The sequence below is a fragment of the Oncorhynchus gorbuscha genome, linkage group LG13 (genome assembly GCF_021184085.1).
Source record: "Oncorhynchus gorbuscha isolate QuinsamMale2020 ecotype Even-year linkage group LG13, OgorEven_v1.0, whole genome shotgun sequence".
NCBI lineage: Eukaryota > Metazoa > Chordata > Actinopteri > Salmoniformes > Salmonidae > Oncorhynchus > Oncorhynchus gorbuscha.
Genome location: NC_060185.1, coordinates 18,344,557 through 18,368,094, shown reverse-complemented (window position 1 = coordinate 18,368,094; position 23,538 = coordinate 18,344,557). Strand labels below are relative to the sequence as shown.

Genomic DNA, 23,538 nt, shown 5'->3' with positions numbered 1-23,538 from the left:
TACTGTCGTATGGAGAACCCCACAGTACTGTCATATGGAGAACCTCACAGTACTGTCATATGGAGAACCTCACAGTACAGTCATATGGAGAACCTCGCAGTACTGTCATATGGAGAACCCCACAGTACTGTCATATGGAGAACCTAACAGTACTGTCATATGGAGAACCTCACAGTACAGTCATATGGAGAACCTCACAGTACTGTCATATGGAGAACCTCACAGTACAGTCATATGGAGAACCTCACAGTACTGTCATATGGAGAACCCCACAGTACTGTCATATGGAGAACCTAACAGTACTGTCATATGGAGAACCTAACAGTACTGTCATATGGAGAACCTCACAGTACAGTCATATGGAGAACCTCACAGTACTGTCATATGGAGAACCTCACAGTACAGTAATATGGAGAACCTCACAGTACTGTCATATGGAGAACCCCACAGTACTGTCATATGGAGAACCTAACAGTACTGTCATATGGAGAACCACACAGTACTGTCATATGGAGAACCTTACAGTACTGTCATATGGAGAACCACACAGTACTGTCATATGGAGAACTTCACAGTAATGTCATATGGAGAACCTCACAGTAATGTCATATGGAGAACCACACAGTACTGTCATATGGAGAACCCCACAGTACTGTCATATGGAGAACCTCACAGTACTGTCATATGGAGAACCTAACAGTACTGTCATATGGAGAACCTCACAGTACTGTCATATGGAGAACCTAACAGTACTGTCATATGGAGAACCTAACAGTACTGTCATATGGAGAACCTCACAGTACTGTCATATGGAGAACCTCACAGTACTGTCATATGGAGAACCTAACAGTACTGTCATATGGAGAACCACACAGTACTGTCAATTGGAGAATCTCACAGTACTGTCATATGGAGAACCTAACAGTACTGTCATATGGAGAACCACACAGTACTGTCATATGTAGAACCTAACAGTACTGTCATATGGAGAACCACACAGTACTGTCATATGGAGAACCTCACAGTAATGTCATATGGAGAACCACACAGTACTGTCATATGGAGAACCTCACAGTAATGTCATATGGAGAACCTCACAGTAATGTCATATTACTAACCACACAGGAATGTCATATTACGAACTACAGTCTTCTTAAGAGGGGTGTGGCCATGCTGATGAGGTCACTTCATTCTACTGAAAACAAGCGAACCGACAGACACACACAATAACACACAATAACACACAATAACAGATACTAACACACAATAACACACAATAACAGATACTAACACACAATAACAGATACTAACACACAATAACAGACATTAACACATATTAACACACATTAACACACAATAACACACAATAACACATTAACACACATTAACACACATTAACACACATTAACACACAATAACACACATTAACACACAATAACACACAATAACACACAATAACACACATTAACACACATTAACACATATTAACACACATTAACACACAATAACACACATTAACACACATTAACACACATTAACACACAATAACACACAATAACACACATTAACACACAATAACACACAATAACACACATTAACACACAATAACACACATTAACACACATTAACACACAATAACACACATTAACACACAATAACACACATTAACACACATTAACACACAATAACACACATTAACACACAATAACACACAATCACACACATTAACACATATTAACACACATTAACACACAATAACACACAATAACACACATTAACACACAATAACACACATTAACACATATTAACACACATTAACACACAATAACACACATTAACACACATTAACACATATTAACACACATTAACACACAATAACACACATTAACACACATTAACACACAATAACACACATTAACACACAATAACACACAATAACACACAATAACACACATTAACACACAATAACACACATTAACACACATTAACACACAATAACACACAATAACACACATTAACACACATTAACACACAATAACACACAATAACAGACATTAACACATAATAACTCACATTATCACACAATAACACACAATAACACATATTAACACACATTATCACACATTAACACATAATAACTCACATTATCACACATTAACACACAATAACACACAATAACAGACAAACACACAATGACAGACAAACACACAATGACAGACAAACACACAATAACAGACAAACACACAATAACAGACAAACACAGACATACTAGCTCATGCAAACTTTGACAAACACACAGACAGAAACCCAATCAGTCTTACTTACATTCACACGCACACGCACACGCACACACGCACACGCACACGCACACGCACACGCACACACATACACACACACACGTTTACATGAAATACACACATGCACACAGAATGGGGTTCTAGGTGTTGTTAGGGTGACATTTAGCTCTCCTTTTACAATCCTGAAAGGATCACGCATGCAGCCAGCCACACACCTCCCTCCGAATGCTAGCATCAGAATGTTATTGTGGCTATTTATCATCCCTCCCTGTCCTTCATTTGACAAAGTTGGCCCTAATCATAGGGCCATTCAAGGGAATTGTGTACATCCCAGACGGGGGTATCCCGGAGGTCTCATCGGATGGGGCCACATTGTCTCCTGTCTTAGCCTACAGTATTTATGCTGCAGTAGTTTATGTGTCGGGGGGCTAGGGTCAGTCTGTTATATCTGGAATATTTCTCCTGTCTTATTCGGTGTCCTGTGTGAATTTAAGTAAGTTCTTTCTTTCTCTCTCTCGGAGGACCTGAGCCCTAGGACCATGCCTCAGGACTACCTGGCATGATGACTCCTTGTTGTCACCAGTCCACCTGGCCGTGCTGCTGCTCCATTTTCAGCTGTTCTGCCTGCGGCTATGGAACCCTGACCTGTTCAATGTGATTAGTATTATTTGAACATTCTGGTCATTTATGAACATTTGAACATCTTGGCCATGTTCTGTTATAATCTCCACCCGGCACAGCCAGAAGAGGACTGGCCACTCCTCATAGCCTGGTTCTTCTCTAGCTTTCTTCCTAGATTCTGGCCTTTCTAGGGAGTTTTCCTAGGCACCTTGCTTCTACACCTGCATTGCTTGCTGTTTGGGATTTTAGGCTGGGTTTCTGTACAGCACTTTTATATATCAGCTGATGTAAGAAGGGCTATATAAATACATTTGATTTGAATTGATATCATTTGAGTCAATTGGAGGTGCACCTGTGGATGTATTTCAAGGCCTACCTTCAAACTCAGTGCCTCTATGCTTGACATCATGGGAAAATCACAAGAAATCAGCCAAGACCTCAGAAAAGAATTGTAGACTTCCACAAGTTTGGTTCATCATTGGGAGCAATTTCCAAACACCTGAAGGTACCACGTTCATCTGTACAAACAATGGTATGCAAGTATAAACACCATGGGACCACGCAGCCGTCATACCGAGAAGCGTTCTGTCTCTGAGAGATTAACGTACTTTGGTGTGAAAAGTGCAAATCAATCTCAGAACAACAGCAAAGGACCTTGTGAAGATGCTGGAGGAAACAGATACAAAAGTATTTATATCCACCGTAAAAATGAGTCCTATAGCGACATAACCTGAAAGGCCGCTCAGCAAGGAAGAAGCACCTGCTCCAAAACCGCCATATAAAAGCCAGACTTCGGTTTGCAACTGCATAAGGGGACAAATATCATACTTTTTTTGGTCCTCTGGTCTGATGAAACAAAAATAGAACTCTTTGGCCATAATGACCATCGTTATGTTTGGAGGAAATAAGGGGAGGTTTGCAAGTCAAAGAACAACCGTGAAGCACGGGGGTGGCAGCATCATGTTGTGGGGGTGCTTTGCTGCAGGAGGGACTGGTGCACTTCACAAAATAAATAGCATCATGAGGAAGGGAAATGATGTGGATATATTGAAGGAACATCTCAGGACATCAGTCAGGAAGTTAAAGCTTGGTCGCAAATGGGTCTTCCAAATGACCCCAAGCATACTTCCAAAGTAGTGGCAAAATAGCTTAAGGACAACAAAGTCAAGGTATTGGAGTGGCCATCAACAAACCCTGACCTGAATCCTATAGAAAATGTGTGGGCAGAACTGAAATAGCATGTGCGAACAAGGAGGCCAAGGAGGCCAAAAAACCTGACTCAGTTACACCAGCTCTGTCAGGAGGAATGGGCTAAAACTTATTGTGGGAAGCTTGTGGAAGGCAACCCGAAATGTTTGACCCAATTTGAACAATTTAATGACAATGCTACCAAATACAATTTGAGTGTATGTACATTTCTGACCCACTGGGAATGTGATGAAAGAAATAAAAGCTGAAATAAAACATTCTCTCCTCTATTATTCTGACATTTCACATTCTTAAAATAGAGTGGTGATTCTAACTGATGTAAAACAGGGAATTTTTGCTTAGATTAAATGTCAGGAATTGTGAAATACTGAGTTTAAATGTATTTGGCTAAGGTGTATGTAAACTTTCGACTTCAATTGTATATCTTCAAACTAGTGTGGATGAAAGAAAGAAGATGAGGAAAGGAGACAAGGAAAGGAGGTCACTTTGATCCACTCTAAAGCCTTGGTGTGAGAGGCACTGAGAGCATCCTTGGTAAAGCTCTCCAGTATTTTCTAGAAAAACACTTTACAAATGCTTTCAAGGTTACATTGTTGGAGAATTCAAAGACTCTGAGTGCCAGGGTGCATGTGTGCATGCTAAGATCCCAATCACAAAGAGACAGAGATGGATTGCAATGTGCAGTATTAGCCACCAACAAACCTTGCTAATCTGTTGTTCGTGGCTCTGAAATGCAATAGGGATAGCATTAGCTTTAGGGGGTAATGCTAAAGCTAGCTGATGAAATTGGTGCAGGGCAGCATTATCTTTAGTGGATAATGCTAAATCTAACTGATTAAATGGAAGCAGGATAGCATTAGCATTAGTGGGTAACATTGAAGCTAACCGACTAAAATTAAGTGGGATAGTGTTAGCTATAGCTGCTAAAGAGACCCTACTAAGCTGCCGTTAGTGGGATTGGGACGGTGTTTGAGTTGCTGCCACATAGAAGATTACGATAAACCACATGCTGCTTATGTAATGAATACTAAGGGAGAAAAATGTGTAGATTCACGCGCCGAGCGCGGCAGATGTTTATTGAGAAAGGAATCATGGTCGCAGGCAATGGTCAAACACAGGTAGGCAGTCAAAAACAAACAATATCTCACAACCATACAAACAGAAACAACTGAACTAAATAGGGAGCTGATGAGACCAGGAGAGTGTCTATTTGACAATAATCTCTGATAGATAGTGTGTTCGATACACAGAAAAGAGCAGGAAATGTTTGGATTCACAGAAAAGAGCAGGAGATGGATGGATTGACAGAAAAGAGCAGGAGATGGATGGCTTGACAGAAAAGAGCAGGAGATGGTTGGATTCACAGAAAAGAGCAGGAGATGGTTGGATTCACAGAAAAGAGCAGGAGATGGATGGATTCACAGAAAAGAGCAGGAGATGGTTGGATTCACAGAAAAGAGCAGGAGATGGATGGATTCACAGAAAAGAGCAGGAGATGGTTGGATTCACAGAAAAGAGCAGGAGATGGTTGGATTCACAGAAAAGAGCAGGAGATGGATGGATTCACAGAAAAGAGCAGGAGATGGATGGATTCACAGAAAAGAGCAGGAGATGGTTGGATTCACAGAAAAGAGCAGGAGATGGTTGGATTCACAGAAAAGAGCAGGAGATGGTTGGATTCACAGAAAAGAGCAGGAGATGGATGGATTCACAGAAAAGAGCAGGAGATGGTTGGATTCACAGTAAAGAGCAGGAGATGGTTGGATTCACAGAGAAGAGCAGGAGATGGTTGGATTCACAGAAAAGATCAGGAGATGGTTGGATTCACAGAAAAGAGCAGGAGATGGTTGGATTCACAGAGAAGAGCAGGAGATGGTTGGATTCACAGAAAAGAGCAGGAGATGGTTGGATACTCTTGAACTTTATTTTACTCTTCCTGCTCTCATCTCCTTCCCTGTATAACCACTGGACCCTGCTCACCTCAAAGGTCCACACCTCCTCTTCCTCTAGGTGCATTGTGGTCCGGCGACATACCTTGTAATCTGTGATTGGCTCAGGTGAGAGGTGAAACTCTGCCCTCTGTAGATTAAAGCCCTGTGCCATACGCCTTGATGAAGCGCTACTTCAACGCCTTGACGGAAAGGAAAGACAACCAATCAGATCACAGCCATGAATAAAGATCAGACGAAGAGTAATGTAAAAACAATACAGTGAAAGTTCTTACTGTATATAAAAAAGATTATAAACTGAGTGATTTGAGCCATGAATGCTGATTGGCTGACAGCCATGGTATATCAGACGACAAACCATTCCTTTTTACTGCTCCAATAATGTTGGTAACCAGTTTATAACAGAAATAAGGTACCTTGGGGGTTTGTGGTATACAGCTATGGGCTGTATCCAGGCACTCCGCGTTCCGTCGTTCATAAGAACAGCCCTTAGTCGTTGTATATTGGCCAAATACCACACTCCCTAGGGCCTTAATGATTTGATTATACAGTGCCTTCAGAAAGTATTCACACCCCTTGACTTTTTCCAAAAATGTTTGCGCTACAGCTTGCATTTATATTGATTAAACTGACAATGTGTTACTGGCCTACACACAATACCCCATAACGTAAAAGTGGAATTATGTTTATTAATCAATTAAAAATGAAAAGCTGAAATGTTTTGAGTCAATAGGTATTCAACCCCTTTGTTATGGCAAGTGTCAATAAGTTCAGGAGTAAAATGTGCTTAACAAGTCACATCGAAAATAGTGTTTAACATGATTTTTGAATGACTACCTCAACTCTGTACCCCACACATACAATGATCTGTAAGGCCCCTCAGTCCAGCAGTGAATTTCAAACACAGATTCAAAGACCAGGGAGGTTTTCCAATGACTTCAAAGAAGGGCACCTATTGGTAGATGGGTAAAGAAAAGCTGACACTGAATATCCCTTTGAACATGGTGAAGTTATTAACTACACTTTGGATGGTGTATCAATACACCCAGTCACTACAAAGATACAGGCAACTTCCCTAACTCAGTTGACGGAGAGGAAGGAAACCGCTCAGGGATTTCACCATGAGGCCAATGGTGACTTTAAAACAGTGACAGAGTTTAATAGCTGTGATAGGAGAAAAGTGAGTATGGAACAACATTGTAGTTACTCCACAATACTAACCTAAATGACAGAGTGAGAAGAAGGAAGCCTGTACAGAATAAACATATTCCAAAACATGCAATAAGGCACTAAAGTAAAACTGCAAAAAAATGTGGCAATAATTTAACTTTACAGTGCATTGAGAAAGTATTCAGACCCCGTGACTTTTTTCCACGTTACAGCATTATTCTAAAATTGATTCAATTGTTTTTTTCCCTCATCAATCTACACACAATACACCATAATGACAAAGCAAAAACAGGTTTAGACAAGTGTAGCGAAATGCTTGTGCTTCTAGTTCCGACAGTGCAGCAATATCTAACATGTAATCTAACAATTCCACAACAACTACCTAATACACACAAATCTAAGTAAAGGAATGGAATATGAAAATATACATATAACTACTGTGGGAGAACAAGTATTTGATACACTGACGATTTTGCAGGTTTTCCTACTTACAAAGCATGTAGAGGTCTCTAATTTGATCATAGGTACACTTCAACTGTGACAGACGGAATTTAAAACAAAAATCCAGAAAATCACATTGTATGATTTTTAAGTAATTCATTTTCATTCATTTTATTGCATGACATAAGTATTTGATACATTAGAAAAGCAGAACTTAATATTTGGTACACAAACCTTTGTTTGCAATTACAGAGATCATATGTTTCCTGTAGTTCTTGACCAGGTTTGCACACACTGCAGCAGGGATTTTGGCCCACTCGTCCATACAGACCTTCTCCAGATCATTCAGGTTTCGGGGTTGTCGCTGGGCAATACGGACTTTCAGCTCCATCCAAAGACTTTCTATTGGGTTCAGGTCTAGACACTGGCTAGGCCACTCCGGGACCTTGAGATGCTTCTTACGGAGCCACACCTTAGTTGCCCTGGCTGTGTGTTTCGGGTCATTGTCATGCTGGAAGACCCAGCCACGACCCATCTTCAATGCTCTTACTGAGGGAAGGAGGTTGTTGGCCAAGATCTCGCGATACATGGCCCCATCCATCCTCCCGTCAATACGGTGCAGTCGTCCTGTCCCCTTTGCAGAAAAGCATCCCCAAAGAATGATGTTTCCACCTCCATGCTTCACGGATGGGATGGTGTTCTTGGGGTTGTACTCATCCTTCTTCTTCCTCCAAACACGGCGAGTGGAGTTTAGACCAAAAAGCTCTATTTGTGTCTCATCAGACCACATGACCTTCTCCCATTCCTCCTCTGGATCATCCAGATGGTCATTGGCAAACTTCAGACGGGCCTGGACATGCGCTGGCTTGAGCAGGGGGACCTCGCGTGCGCTGCAGGATTTTTATCCATGACGGCGTAGTGTGTTTCTAATGGTTTTCTTTGAGACTGTGGTCCCGGCTCTCTTCAGGTCATTGACCACGTCCTGCCGTGTAGTTCTGGGCTGATCTCTCACCTTCCTCATGATCATTGATGCCCCACGAGGTGAGACCTGGCATGGAGCCCCAGAACGAGGGTGATTGACCGTCAACTTGAACTTCCTCCATTTTCTAATAATTGCGCAAACAGTTGTTGCCTTCTCACCAAGCTGCTTGCCTATTGTCCTGTAGCCCATCCCAGCCTTGTGCAGGTCTACAATTTTATCCCTGATGTCCTTACAAGGCTCTCTGGTCTTGGCCATTGTGGAGAGGTTGGAGTCTGTTTGATTGAGTGTGTGGACAGGTGTCTTTTATACAGGTAACGAGTTCAAACAGGTGCAGTTAATACAGGTAATGAGTGGAGAACAGGAGGGATTTTTAAAGAAAAACTAACAGGTCTGTGAGAGCCGGAATTCTTACTGGTTGGTAAGTGATCAAATACTTATGTCATGCAATAAAATGCCAATTCATTACTTAAAAATCATACAATGTGATTTTCTGGATTTTTGTTTTAGATTCCGTCTCTAACAGTTGAAGTGCACCTATGATAAAAAGGACAGACCTCTACATGCTTTATAAGTAGGAAAACCTGCAAAATTGGCGGTGTATCAAATACTTGTTCTCCCCACTGTAAGTGTATGTAAACTTCCTCCGCCTTCAACTGTATGTAAATTAGTTATTTCTGTATTTCATTTTCAATAAATTTGCCAACATTTCTAAAAACATGTTTTCACTTTGTCATTTGGGGTATTGTGTGTAGATGGGTGAGATTTTTGTTTTTTTAATCAATTTTGAATTCAGGCTGTAACAACAACATTCATTATTTCTGAAGGCACTGCATGTACAGAGTAAACATTTTAATGGTGAACAGCCATTGGTCTACCCATAAGGCATTCAAAATCATCACTTATCAGGTTGAACACTTCCTCTGTCCCAGGCAATGACACAGGGTTGTGTGTGTGATGATCATGATGTGTGTGGACATTGTCCAGACATTGATACAGGGTTCTATTTGTGAGGGTGTGGATGGATCTCTGTAGTCCAGACATTGATACAGGGTTCTATTTGTGAGGGTTTGGATGGATCTCTGTAGTCCAGACATTGATACAGGGTTATATTTGTGAGGGTTTGGATGGATCTCTGTAGTCCAGACATTGATACAGGGTTATATTTGTGAGGTTTTGGATGGATCTCTGTAGTCTAGACATGACACAGGGTTGTGTGTGTGTGAGGGACTTTGAGTGTGTGTGGATGCGTCTCTGAAGTCAAACAAACCTTGTTACATGAAGGCAAGCTACAGTAACAGAATTACAAGTTATGTCACTATGGCAACAGGAAAGCACTAAGATTAGTCAACAGCGATGATATCAGTACTTGATGTCCTTGTGCCGCTCTGTCAATCTGACATTTCGACTGAGCAGCCTAACTATCAAATCAAATCAAAATTTATTTACAACGTGTGCCGAATACAACAGGTACAAACTTACAGTGAAATGCTCACCCGGCAAAGCCAGAAGAGGACTGGCTACCCCACATATGCTCTCTCTAATTCTCTCTTTCTTTCTCTCTCTCTGAGGACCTGAGCCCAAGGACCGTGCCCCAGGACGACCTGACATGATGACTCCTTGCTGTCCCCAGTCCACCTGACTGTGCTGCTGCTCCAGTTTCAACTGTTCTGCCTTGTTATTATTCGACCATGCTGGTCATTTATGAACATTTGAACATCTTGGCCATGTTCTGTTTTCTCCAACCCGGCACAGCCAGAAGAGGACTGGCCACCCCACATAGCCTGGTTCCTCTCTAGGTTTCTTCCTAGGTTTTGGCCTTTCTAGGGAGTTTTTCCTAGCCACCGTGCTTCTACACCTGCATTGCTTGCTGTTTGGGGTTTTAGGCTGGGTTTCTGTACAGCACTTTGAGATATCAGCTGATGTACGAAGAGCTATATAAATACATTTGATTTGATTTGATTTACTTACAGGCTCTAACTAATAGTGCAAAAAAGGTATTAGGTGAACAATAGGTAAGTAAATAAATAAAACAGTACCGCTTGCCATGCGGTAGCAGAGAGAACAGTCTATGACTGGGGTGGCTGGGGTCTTCATGACAATTTTTAGGGCCTTCCTCTGACACCGCCTGGTGTAGAGGTCCTGCATGGCAGGCAGCTTAGCCCCAGCGATGTACTGGGCCGTACGCACTACCCTCTCTAGTGCCTTGAGGTCGGAGGCCGAGCAATTGCCGTACCAGGCAGTGATGCAACCAGTGGAAATGTAGAACCTTTTGAGGATCTCAGGACCCATGCCAAATCTTTTTAGTTTCCTGAGGGGGAATAGGCTTTGTCGTGTCCTCTTCACGACTATCTTGGTGTGTTTGGACCATTCTAGTTTGTTGTTGATGTGGATGTGGATACCAAGGAACTTGAAGCTCTCAACCTGCTCCACTGCTGCCCTGTCGATGAGAATGGGGGCATGCTCGGTCCTCATTTTCTTGTAGTCCACAATCAATTAATGTGGGTTTGAGTGTGTGACTGTGGGTGTGTGGGGGGAGGTTCCTGCTCCTGCATGTAATGTCTATGAGTCTGTGTGCAAGTCTAGCATGTGTATTATATATCACCATGGATGTGAGAGTGATGTACAGTGGGGCAAAAAAGTATTTAGTCAGCCACCAATTGTGCAAGTTCTCCCACTTAAAAAGATGAGAGAGGCCTGTAATTTTCATCATAGGTACACTTCAACTATGACAGACAAAATGAGAAAAAAAATCCAGAAAATCACATTGTAGGATTTTTTATGAATTTTTTATGAATTTATTTGGAAAATAAGTATTTGGTCAATAACAAAAGTTTATCTCAAAACTTTGTTATATACCCTTTGTTGGCAATGACAGGGGTCAAATGTTTTCTGTAAGTCTTCACAAGGTTTTCACACACCGTTGCTGGTATTTTGGCCCATTCCTCCTTGCAGATCTCCTCTAGAGCAGTGATGTTTGGGGGCTGTTGCTGGGCAACTCGGACTTTCAACTCCCTCCAAAGATTTTCTATGGGGTTGATGATCTTGAAATGCTTCTTACGAAGCCACTCCTTCGTTGCCCGGGCGGTGTGTTTGGGATCATTGTCATGCTGAAAGACCCAGCCACATTTCATCTTCAATGCCCTTGCTGATGGAAGGAGGTTTTCACTCAAAATCTCACAATACATGGCCCCATTCATTCTTTCCTTTACACGGATCAGTCGTCCTGGTCCCGTTAGAGAAAAAGCAGCCCCAAAGCATGATGTTTCCACCCCCTTGCTTCACAGTAGGTATGGTGTTCTTTGGATGCAACTCAGCATTCTTTGTCCTCCAAACACGACAAGTTTAGTTTTTACCAAAAAGTTATATTTTGGTTTCATCTGACCATATGACATTCTACCAATCTTCTTCTGGATCATCCAAATGCTCTCTAGCAAACGTCAGATGGGCCTGGACATGTACTGGCTTAAGCAGGGAGACACTTCTGGCAATGCAGGATTTGAGTCCCTGGTGGCGTAGTGTGTTACTGACGGTAGGCTTTGTTACTTTGGTCCCAGCTCTCTGCAGGTCATTCACTAGGTCCCCCCGTGTGGTTCTGGGATTTTTGCTCACCGTTCTTGTGATCATTTTGACCCCACGGGGTGAGATCTTGTGTGGAGCCCCAGATCGAGGGAGATTATCAGTAGTCTTGTATGTCTTCCATTTCCTAATAATTGCTCCCACAGTTGATTTCTTCAAACCAAGCTGCTTACCTATTGCAGATTCAGTCTTCCCAGCCTGGTGCAGGTCTACAATTTTGTTTCTGGTGTCCTTTGACAGCTCTTTGGTCTTGGCCATAGTGGAGTTTGGAGTGTGACTGTTTGAGGTTGTGGACAGGTGTCTTTTATACTGATAACAAGTTCAAACAGGTGCCATTAATAGGTAATGAGTGGAGGACAGAGGAGCTCGTCTGTGAGAGCCAGTTACAGGTTACAGGTCTGTGAGAGCCAGAAATCTTGCTTGTTTGTAGGTGACCAAGTACTTATTTTCCACCACTATTTGCAAATAAATTCATAAAAATCCTACAAAGTGATATTCTGGATTTTTTTTTCTAATTTTGTCTGTCATAGTTGAAGTGTACCTATGATGAAAATTACAGGCTTCTCTCATCTTTTTAAGTGGGAGAACTTGCACAATTGGTGGCTAACTAAATACTTTTTTGCCCCACTATATGTATCACCATGGTTACCCTGTGTATATAGAACATGGTCAGTTGCTCCCATTCTGATCCTGCTTTGTGGATAACACACCACTCCGTAAACTGCCTCGTCACTATACATAAATACTCTGGGACAGAACTGCTACTTGGAGACAGAGGGATGGAGAGACAGATTTATAATAAAATACACACACAAACCTGAGGGTTTGAGCTCTGACAGTAAGGAAACAGTTGAGGGAGGAGAGGTTGAAATGAAATGGAGAGAAAAGCAACACACAGACACACCTACTTTATTTGGGATCATCACTTTCTCTCCTCCAACTATTTTTAAACACACAGATGGAACGGAAAGCGGCAGGAAATCCCTGTGATAGAGCACTGCCAAACCACTCTCAGGGAATAGGAAAGACAACAGTGGCATCGTGTGGTGAAGAACAGAACTGCAGGACTCTTGAAATAAATATTTTTGATGGGGCAATGTGGGAGATAAGTGTGTGCTTTATCTCTCGCTCTGCATCGCCATCCTTAGTCTTTTCCTCCAGGAAATGAGGCTACGTAGAGCGCTCAACCCTTTCATATGAAGAGGTCCAGGCTTATTTGAAGGGTATTTGGTGATTTTAATGGGGGATTTGGGAGAAGGCGATGGCGGTGTGCTCGTGGGAGGAAATTCAGACTGTGCTTGAATCTTAAAGTGTGGCAAGTGAAGTGTGTGATAATGAATGGAAACTAGAATGGAACAAAACAAGCAAACGTTGTAGTAGAAGAGAAGGACCGGTCCAATAATGGATTTCTTATTGGACTGCGTTTTTTTAGACACGGAAATTCATTTGTAATATTGAGGACTGTGAAGAAAGCAGTGGGAAATGTTGATTCAATCAAGGTGACAAGAAGCGAGCTTGTTTTGGTCAATTGTGTGGATGAAGAACAGAAGCATGCACTGGAGGTGGCGAAATTGTCCACGTCAGAAGTAACCTGTATTGATCTTCAGAGTAGGGTGCCAGCCGGATGAGTTATAGCTGGAGTCTTGTTGCATGTAGATGACGAGTACCTTAGTCAGAAAATCTCAGGAGTGGTCAGTGCAAATCGCCTGATCCGTATGGTAAATGGGAGGAAGGAGAAAAGCCTGTGGATATTATTGTTGTTTGAGGAGACTCTACCTGAATATGTGAAGTTTGGATATGAGGTATGTGGTGAGAACATTTGTGTCCAAACCATAACATTGTGGGAATTGTAAAGGATATGGTCACGTGTCAAATGTTTGTAGACAGGATAAGTATGGATTTGAAGAATAAATTAATGGAAAATGTTGCAACTGTGGTGGGGATCATACTCTGGACTTCCTTCGGTGAAGGAGATCAAAGCGTCAAGGATCAGGGCTGTGCAGCAGATTTCCTATGTGGAGACAGTGAAGAGTTGAAGCGGCAATAGGCCACAGTGTTGAAGATGTGGCGGTGGATGCATTGAAACCAGTTAGTGTTTTAAGCCAATCAAGTGTTCTGGGCACACTCACTGTGAAGGTGGATTTTGTGGCATTTACAACTACAGTGATTCATTATACAGCACAAGTGTCTAAGAAGTTGGATATTATATATGCAGCAGACACGTTTTTGGGGCTCCAAGACTCAAAGGCAGAAGCACTGCAAAGACCATTGGTGTTAGGAAATGACCCACCCTCACACGAGTCTTCACACGTGTCTTCTGAGCCTGTGTGGCCCTGTGTGGAACCTGATTAGAATTTTTTTTACAGAAAAGTAGGCTAATTTTGTTTAGTTCATTTATTTTTTGATAGTTTGTATGATATTTTATTTTTACCCACATTACATTTTTCGCGGATCCTTATTATCCACCCGCACAGTAGATGGCGGAATGCACATCCAATTGTTGCGAACGCCAATATACCATAGACGAAAGAAGATAATCAAGGGAGAACATGGCAAGTTATTACTTTCTATAGGAATAACACATTCAACGAACCATGGATGATTTGGCAAACATTAACTGTCCGATTCTCTTTCTCCTTGCGCTGCTGCACACGAGTCACACCGGAGTGCCAGTTTCAGTGAAGAACTGGTAGACCGAAGTTCCGCTTTTAGCTAACGTCACCTCTCGTAATGCATTTGACTAGCACTGACAGCTTCTGTGAAGTATCTAGCCATTTTAGCTAGCTGTGAGGCAAGTGTGTCAGCATTTTAAGCACTGTAAATGCCACAAAAACATAGTTAACAAGCAACGCATGAGCGCTTGATAAGCCAGAATGTCACCTCTTGAACAGCGGTGTTTGCTCCACTTCATGAACACGACAGCGGGCTCTAACAACACATGACTTGTGGAGCCACATTATTTTATTTTTTATTAACAACAAATCAATACATAAAGCACATGAGGGAACACAAGCACACATAGATTACAAACAATGGACAATGTCACATTACAATTACACACTTGTGGAGCCACATCCGGAACCACTGATGGAACGCTACACGTCAGAATTGGTGGTGGCAAAGGACGGACCAATGGGAAGGACGGACCAATGGGAAGGATGTTTACCTCGCGTCTCAACAATGTGTCGTTCGGATTCAGATTTTGGCGTTGATGAGCATCTGATTTATTCTCTACAATTGATAAGGTGAGTTATTTAACAAAAATCATATATAGCATTAAGTAGTCGAGCGTTGCCATTTCGGCTTAATAAAATTGATCTGTGGAGGTTTGAGTTTTTACGGTGCAAACGTGATGGTGTGCATGTTAGCTAGCTACTGTAGCTAACGGATCAAAAACAACGCCGATTAGGCTACGTTACCAAGCTAGCTGATGCTTTTCACACAAAGCATAATGCAAAGCACTACACTGAGTTTTACATAGGTTCCAGTTTGGACTATCCTGATCCCCGTCTCACCTCAGAAAATAGAGATAGAAGACAGCTATGATAACTAGCTGTTCCCCCATCATTCAATCGTTGCCCCAAATAAATGAAAAACAACATGATTGTGGCATGGTTTGAAATGATGGTTGCCTGCAAGCACATCTTTGTTCCTAGGATACTCAGCAGATGAAATACACAGCAGTCTTCTTACACATTGGGTCTGTCAAAGCATGTGTTTGTCCTGTCACAGATAAAGATACAGAACAGGCCCATTTTGAGTTGTATTGAAGATAAGTTTACCACCATTTTGATCACCTAATCGCTCTCTGGTTGCTCTCCTGTGTTCGTCTTTCAGGAGGAAGCTGAGCTCTGTTCTGGTTGCCTGAGGACACATCTGCTGTAACACTTACCTGTGCTGTGTGAACCTTGGCCTTTGCGTGAACTAAGGGAGTGTGTCACCTGAGGCAGGACAGCGGGATTCTTCTCAACCTTCATCCATCGATCTACAACACTCACTTCTTGAAGTCCAAGCTAGCCTGACTGCTCTCTCCCTCCCTCTGTATCTATTCAACCATCCCTCCTTCACACTTCTCCATGCTTCTGCCCAAATATGTCCCTCAGTAAGACTTCTGTCTCTCCGTCCCTCCGTGATCCATCTCTTTGTCCATCTGCGCCCCTCCTGACCACCAGGCTGGATTTCCTGCAGATGAAACACTTGAAGAGGAAGAGGAAGAGTAACTACAGCGTTCGTGAGACACAGACACTGATCCGGGAGATCCACAAAAGACGAGACGTGCTGTTCTCCCGCCAGCAGAACACCGCCATCAACGAGCTGAAGAGACGAGCCTGGGAGGAGGTAGCAGGAGGCGTCAACGCACTGGGAGAGGGCGAGCTACGCACATCTTCAGAGGTATGTGCTAGGAGAGGACTTCCATACTGACAAATGATGTTGCAAAAGAGACGGTGTTGTAGTCTTCAAGTCCGGTCTCTGGACCGCGTATTGAGTGTCTCGTGTCGGATACATTTGTACTCTGTTTTGACTTGGTCTCGGACAGTGAGGTCATTTCTTCCAGAGATCAGTGGAGTAAAACAATGAATAATTGTAAGCTCCCATCCAGTCAGCACATAAACCCACTTTGCAAGCCGAAAAATCCACTCTCCTTTAATGACGAATTAGTATTTTATCGCCTATTGAAACCTTGGCTTCCTACTTTAATCATATACTGTCCTTTACTTTGGTTGAAAAATATTTGTCACACTTTGTCAGAATTTCCTTGATTTGTTGTTAGGGAAGAGGGGGGGGATTGTTTGAAAGTTGCACGCTCACTATTAGTAAGGGGAGACCAGGGGAAGTTGTACTTTTTAAAACCTAGTATAAACCTGTTTGGTTTAGTGATTATTTGTAGTGGCTCTCTGTTTGCCCTCAACATGCTTTTTCTTTGTCTCACCGTTCTCAATGTCTAAAGAATCCATACGTTCTTCTGAAATATTAACACAGAAATACTGGACATTTTGAACTGTTAAGACCGGGAGGGGGGCGAGGTTTTCGGAGACAGAGTCAAAAATGTGAGTCCAATTCAAGACCATAATTGTGAGTGTCAAATCCCCACCATGAGTTTGACTTGATTTGCTCCGGTCTTGGTCTTAAATTGGTCTTGCTTTAGGTGGTCCCGAACACAACACTGAAATGATAGCATGAAGTATCCTACATACAAGGGCTGCATTTCAATAGTTTCATTCAGCCCCATTCACTGGAAGGAGTTCCATTGGGATCCTCCTTCCCAGTACAGATTTACTTCTACTTCCGGATGAATGTTGAGTTGTGACATCACCACTGTTTGTAATGGTTGTGTGTGTGGTTCCAGGTGAAGCGGCGTTACCTGGACTGGCGGTCACTAATGAAGAGGAAGCAGCTCCATGCTGAGCTGTCTCTATCCACAGGGCTGAAGGCAGAGTATGATCCGTCCTCCCCTGAACACAACGCCTCACTGGGCTCAAGGGACCAGTCGCTCGACCTCTCTAGCTTTCCCAAGGAGTCACAGTGCGACTGGCAGGACCTGGCGGATCTTGGAGAGCCCAGCGGACACGCAATGTCTACAGGGATTAAGATGGAGGAGGAGGTCAATGGATACAGGGTGAGGATCTCTGTGTGTGTGCATTAGTGATTTGTGGGTTGAAGGGAAAACAATGTCAAAAAAAATCTGTAAATGTAGAATTCTTGTGAAATTCATATTCATAAGTTATATTGTAGGTTTTTCTATCATTTTTATCTGCCGTTAGTGCGTAGCCAAAGCTTTAGGGTCTAACTGTAGCATGCCAAATACACACCAATTGCCAAATGCTTTTGGGAACTTGGGCAGAGATAGTTAACTTCTGTCCGCTGAGGCAAAAAAGACCATGTCGTCTAAGTTTAATTCAATGAGAGGAAAAGCTGCGAAATGGAGAGTTGAAAAATAAATCGAAGGCAGGGCAGTATTCCATTTTTTAAATATTTTTTTAATAGATTTGGTTCAGTGGTAAAAGAGGATGATGGCAGTTGCCAGTGTGATTGTTCCCAATGGCAGTTGTCAGTGTGATTGTATACAAAATTCAACAGTTCCCAATGGCAGTTGTCAGTGTGATTGTTCCCAATGGCAGTTGTCAGTGTGATTGTGGTCGCTATACAAATTCAACAGTTCCCAATGGCAGTTGCCAGTGTGATTGTGGTCGCTATACAAATTCAACAGTTCCCAATGGCAGTTGTCAGTGTGATTGTGGTCGCTATACAAATTCAACAGTTGCCAATGGCAGTTGTCAGTGTGATTGTGGTCGCTATACAAATTCAACAGTTGCCAATGGCAGTTGCCAGTGTGATTGTGGTCGCTATACAAATTCAACATGTCAAGTGAACTGTAATGTTCGGATGGGTTCAATGGAATAGTAGCCATTACTTAAATCTGGACACTGACTGTAGGTCTATAACCTCTCATAAAGCCTAATAATATTAACTGGTGCAGAATGAAGCATTTCTCTCAGTAAAAGGATACACCAAATGTACATGTTGACTTCGGAACAGGAGTGGATTAACGATCATTTATTTCAGGAACTTGAGAAAACGAATGCACTGTTAGGGACTATCTGTATAGGTGGCGGTGCTGTCTTTATCAGCATCATAAAAGCTGATCCTATTTTAATCACATAAAATATGCATCCAAGCCAAACTGAAACCGTATCAAAAACATGTTGGGTCATTTTTAACAGCTTTTAATTTCCTTAAAAACGGTCAAACTGATGTCATTTTCTCCCCGTCCCTAAAAGTCTTGATGAAATAGTGAAGGGAGAACAAACTTTACAGACATCAACTAGATAGACACATCCATTCTATCCATTTATGACGACATTCTGGTGAGCAAGGCTTCATTTAATCTTCTAGGCCTGTCAAAAAATAGTTCTGCCATCTGACTACAGAGCATGTTCTATATTGTGGGTTAGGGTCGGTGTGGGCCTCAGATTTTCACTTTATCACATTTTTAATATATTTTTACTTCACCTTTATTTCACCAGGTGGCCAGTTGAGAACAAGTTCTCATTTACAACTGCGACCTGACCAAGATAAAGCAAAGCAGTGTGACAAGAACTACAACAGAGTTACACATAAACAAACGTACAGTCAATAACACAATAGAAATAATCTATGAACAGTGTGTGCAAATGTAGAAGAGTAGGGAGGTATTGATATACATCGGGAGGTACATATACTGGGGCTGTTGCGGATTGGGTTATTAGCAATTGTGAACAAACAGCTGACCCGCGCATCACTAGTGTTAGTGTCAGCATGTATGTATTGTGTTAATCAGTATATTAATGATCAGAATCCCTCTGTCTCTGTGTTCCTCTCTCTCTGTCAGCTGGAGGGTGATAGCGGAGAGGGAGATGGTGAGGTAGAGGAGGAGGATGATGATGATGAAGATTGTTTCCCCTCCCTCCTACCCGACATGGGAGAGCGCGATGTACGTATCCCGGAAGTCTTCTCACACATTGATGAGTTTGGAATGCTCAGCGCCTCAAAGGGGACGGCGACCTCAATAAATCGGGACCTCTCATTGGGCGGAATGGGCTTTGCTGGGTTAGGACTGGCCAATCACGAGAGTACGGGACTTCTGGTTGGTTTGGAGAAGCAGCGTGTGGAACTGGAGAAGCAGCGTCTGGCTGTGGAAACGGAGCGGCTTGTGTTGGAGAGAGAGAGACTCCTACTGGATAAGGAGAGACTGAGTCAGTCGGAGGTGGAGAGGGAGAGATTGCAGCTGGAGAGAGAGAGATTGCAGCTGGAGAGAGAGAGATTGCAGCTGGAGAGAGAGAGATTGCAGCTGGAGAAGGAGAGACTTAGGCTGTTGCTCATGAACCAATCAGAACGGGCTGCTGCTCCCCCCCAGCAAGGCCCTCCCTCCTCCTCCACCCCTACCACATCCTCTTCCTCTGCTGTGGATGAACAGAATGAGAGAAATGAGAATAAACCCTGGCTTTCTATGATAGATCTGGAGGGTGAGAGACTGAGCCTGGAGAAGGAGCGACTGCAGTTAGAGAAAGAGAGGCTGCAGTTCTTTAAGTTTGAGTCTGGACGACTGCAGATAGAGAGGGAGAGACTAGAGGTAGAGAGAATGCAGCTTCACCAGGACCAGGGTCATTGAGAGAGAGAGGGAGGATAGGATTGTTTCAAATAACATTTAGTCAAATGCTTCGTAAACAACAGGTGTGGACTAACAGTGAAATGCTTATGGGCCGTTCCCAATAATGTAGAGAGGAAATAGAGAAATAATTGAAAGATGATGATGATAATAATAGATACATAATTAGAAATGAAAAGCTTTGTTATATACATGGAGTACCAGTACCAATTTGATGTGTAGGGGTACAAGGTAATTGAGGTACATACAGTGGCAATAAAAAGTATGTGAACCCTTTGGAATTACCTGGATCTCTGCATAAATTAGACATAAAATTTCACCTGATCTTTATCTACAGTAAGTCACAACAATAGACAAACGGTCTGCTTAAACTAATAACATAGAAATGATTGTATTTGTCTTGTCTTTATTGAATAGATCATTTAAACATTCAGTGTAGGTTGGAAGAAGTATGTGAACCTCTAGACTAATGACTTCTCCAAAAGCCAATTGGAGTCAGGAGGCAACTAACCTGGAGTTGAATCAATGAGACAAGAATGGAGATGTTGGTTAGAGCTGCCCTGCCCCATAAACACTCACAACATTAGTTTGCTATTCACAAGAAGCATTGCCTGATGTGAACCATGCCTCAAACAAAAGAGATCTCAGGAGACGTAAGATGAAGAATTGTTGCCTTGCATGAAGCTGGAAAGGGTTACAAAAGTATCTCTAAAAGTCAGTCCACGGTAAGACAAATTGTCTAGAAATTGAGAAATGTTGCTACTCCCCCTAGGAGTGTCCGTCCTGCAAAGATGACTGCAAGAGTACAGCGCAGAATGCTCAATGAGGTTAAGGGGAATCCTGGAGTGTTAGCTAAGACTTACAGAAATCTCTGGAAGATGCTAACATCTCTGTTGACGAGTCTACAATACGTAAAACACTAAACAAGAATGGTGTTCATGGAAGGACACCATGGAAGAAGCCACTGCTGTCCAAAAAAAACATTGCTGCACGTCTGAAGTTCACAAAAGATCACCTGGATGTTCCACAGTGCTGGACAGATGAAACTACAGTTGACTTGTTTGGAAGGAACACACAACACTATGTGGAGAAAAAAAACACAGCACACCAACATCAACCTCATCCCAACTGTAAAGTCTGGTGGAGGGAGCATCATGGTTTGGGGCTGCTTTGCTGCCTCAGGGCCTGGACAGCTTGCCATCATCGATGGAAACATTAATTCCCAAGTTTATCAAGACATTTTGCAGGAGAATGTAAGGCGAATCTGTCCACCAATTGAAGCTCAATAGAAGTTAGGTGATGCAACAGGACAACAACCCAAAACACAGAAGTAAATCAACAACAGAATGGCTTCAACAGAAGAAAATACACCTTCTGGAGCGGCCCAGTCAGAGTCCTGACCTTCTGGAGTGGCCCAGTCAGAGTCCTGACCTTCTAGAGTGGCCCAGTCAGAGTCCTGACCTTCTGGAGTGGCCCAGTCAGAGTCCTGACCTTCTGGAGCGGCCCAGTCAGAGTCCTGACCTTCTGGAGTGGCCCAGTCAGAGACCTGACCTTCTGGAGCGGCCCAGTCAGAGACCTGACCTTCTGGAGTGGCCCAGTCAGAGTCCTGACCTTCTGGAGTGGCCCAGTCAGAGACCTGACCTTCTGGAGTGGCCCAGTCAGAGACCTGACCTTCTGGAGTGGCCCAGTCAGAGACCTGACCTTCTGGAGTGGCCCAGTCAGAGTCCTGACCTTCTGGAGTGGCCCAGTCAGAGACCTGACCTTCTGGAGCGGCCCAGTCAGAGACCTGACCTTCTGGAGCGGCCCAGTCAGAGACCTGACCTTCTGGAGCGGCCCAGTCAGAGACCTGACCTTCTGGAGCGGCCCAGTCAGAGACCTGACCTTCTGGAGCGGCCCAGTCAGAGACCTGACCTTCTGGAGTGGCCCAGTCAGAGTCCTGACCTCAACCTGAGTGGCCCAGTCAGTCCTGACTACAACCCGATTTGAGATACTGTGGCAGGACCTTGAGAGCGGTTCACACCAGACATCCTAAAGAATATTGCTGAACTGAAACAGTTTTGTAAAGATGAATGGTCCAAAATTCCTCCTGACCGTTGTGCAGGTCTGATCCACAACTACAGAAAATGTTTGGTTGAGGTTATTGCTGCCAAAGGAGGGTCAGTCAGTTATTAAATCCAAGGGTTCACATACTTTTCCCTCCCTGCAATGAGAATGTTTAAACTGTGTGTTCAATAAAGACATAAACAATTATAATTGTTTGTGTGTTTATGAGTTCAAGCTGACTGTTTGTGTCTATTGTTGTGACTTAGATGACATTTTATGACCCATTTATGCAGAAATCCAGGTCATTCTAAAGGGTTCACTTACTTTGTCTTCCCACTGTATGTACATATAGGAATAACGTGACAGGTAATGAACAGTAGCAGCAGCGTGTGATGAGCATTAAGGGATATCTACGAGAGAAGTGCCTGGAAGAAGGGTCAAAGGAGAGGGGAGCAGTGTGGTCTTTATCTCAGTGTAGACAGGCCAGGTGTGAGCCTCTATGAGCAGTCACCTCCATGGTCCACCTCTCCTGTCTGTCTCAGACTGCTCCAATAGCTTGTTACTGTGCAGCTTGATACACAATAGCTGAATAGCTCAACCAATCAGACAGTACAACCATCAAACTGAGCGTAGATCAACAGGGCGTCTTCATCCTACTCCAGGTTGTTGGCAAAAGGATGTTATCCAGTTTTATTTCCTGTAGAGGCGAGATCAAGATTCAAACTGCCGCTACCAATCACATTTAAAACATCTCCCTGCCAATCATTCTGTTATGCTTGTGGACTTTGTTGCGTTAAAATCTGGATTATTACAATTCAAAGGAGATGTTAATTGAACACCTATAATCTGGGTCTACCACAGGAGGTTGGTGACACCTTAATTGGGTAGGACAGGCTTATGGTAATGTCTGGAACTGAATAGTGTCAAATACACCATTCACATAGTTTCCATGTGTTTGATGCCTTTCCATTCACTCTGTTCCAGATGTTATTATGAAGAGTCCTCCCCTCAGCAGCCTCCACTGGTGTCTACAATGTGTGTTTGTTTCAAGTGAGTGGTTGTGTACTGGGAGAAACTGTTGTTTTGTGTAGCTCAGTACTAACG

At 42.9% G+C, this 23,538-nt stretch overlaps 1 protein-coding gene across 1 annotated transcript; it reads left to right on the top strand.

Annotated features, from left to right (window-relative positions):
• The first annotated feature begins 14,780 nt into the window (after nt 1-14,780).
• Nucleotides 14,781-21,372, top strand: LOC123992554 (myb/SANT-like DNA-binding domain-containing protein 4). The gene is made up of 4 exons (XM_046293768.1): nt 14,781-15,490; nt 16,083-16,637; nt 17,593-17,862; nt 19,615-21,372. The coding sequence occupies exons 2-4, from the start codon at nt 16,338-16,340 to the stop codon at nt 20,392-20,394; spliced, it is 1,350 nt and encodes a 449-aa protein (XP_046149724.1). The 5' UTR covers nt 14,781-15,490; nt 16,083-16,337; the 3' UTR covers nt 20,395-21,372.
• The last annotated feature ends 2,166 nt before the right edge of the window (nt 21,373-23,538 follow it).

Bases quoted from the DNA above. Each gene is read 5' to 3' on its own strand.
- LOC123992554 (XM_046293768.1), top strand. From the start codon at position 16,338: ATGTCCCTCAGTAAGACTTCTGTCTCTCCGTCCCTCCGTGATCCATCT. The intron at 16,638-17,592 runs GTATGTGCTAGG...GTGTGGTTCCAG, and splicing joins AGCTACGCACATCTTCAGAG to GTGAAGCGGCGTTACCTGGA. The intron at 17,863-19,614 runs GTGAGGATCTCT...TCTCTCTGTCAG, and splicing joins AGGAGGTCAATGGATACAGG to CTGGAGGGTGATAGCGGAGA.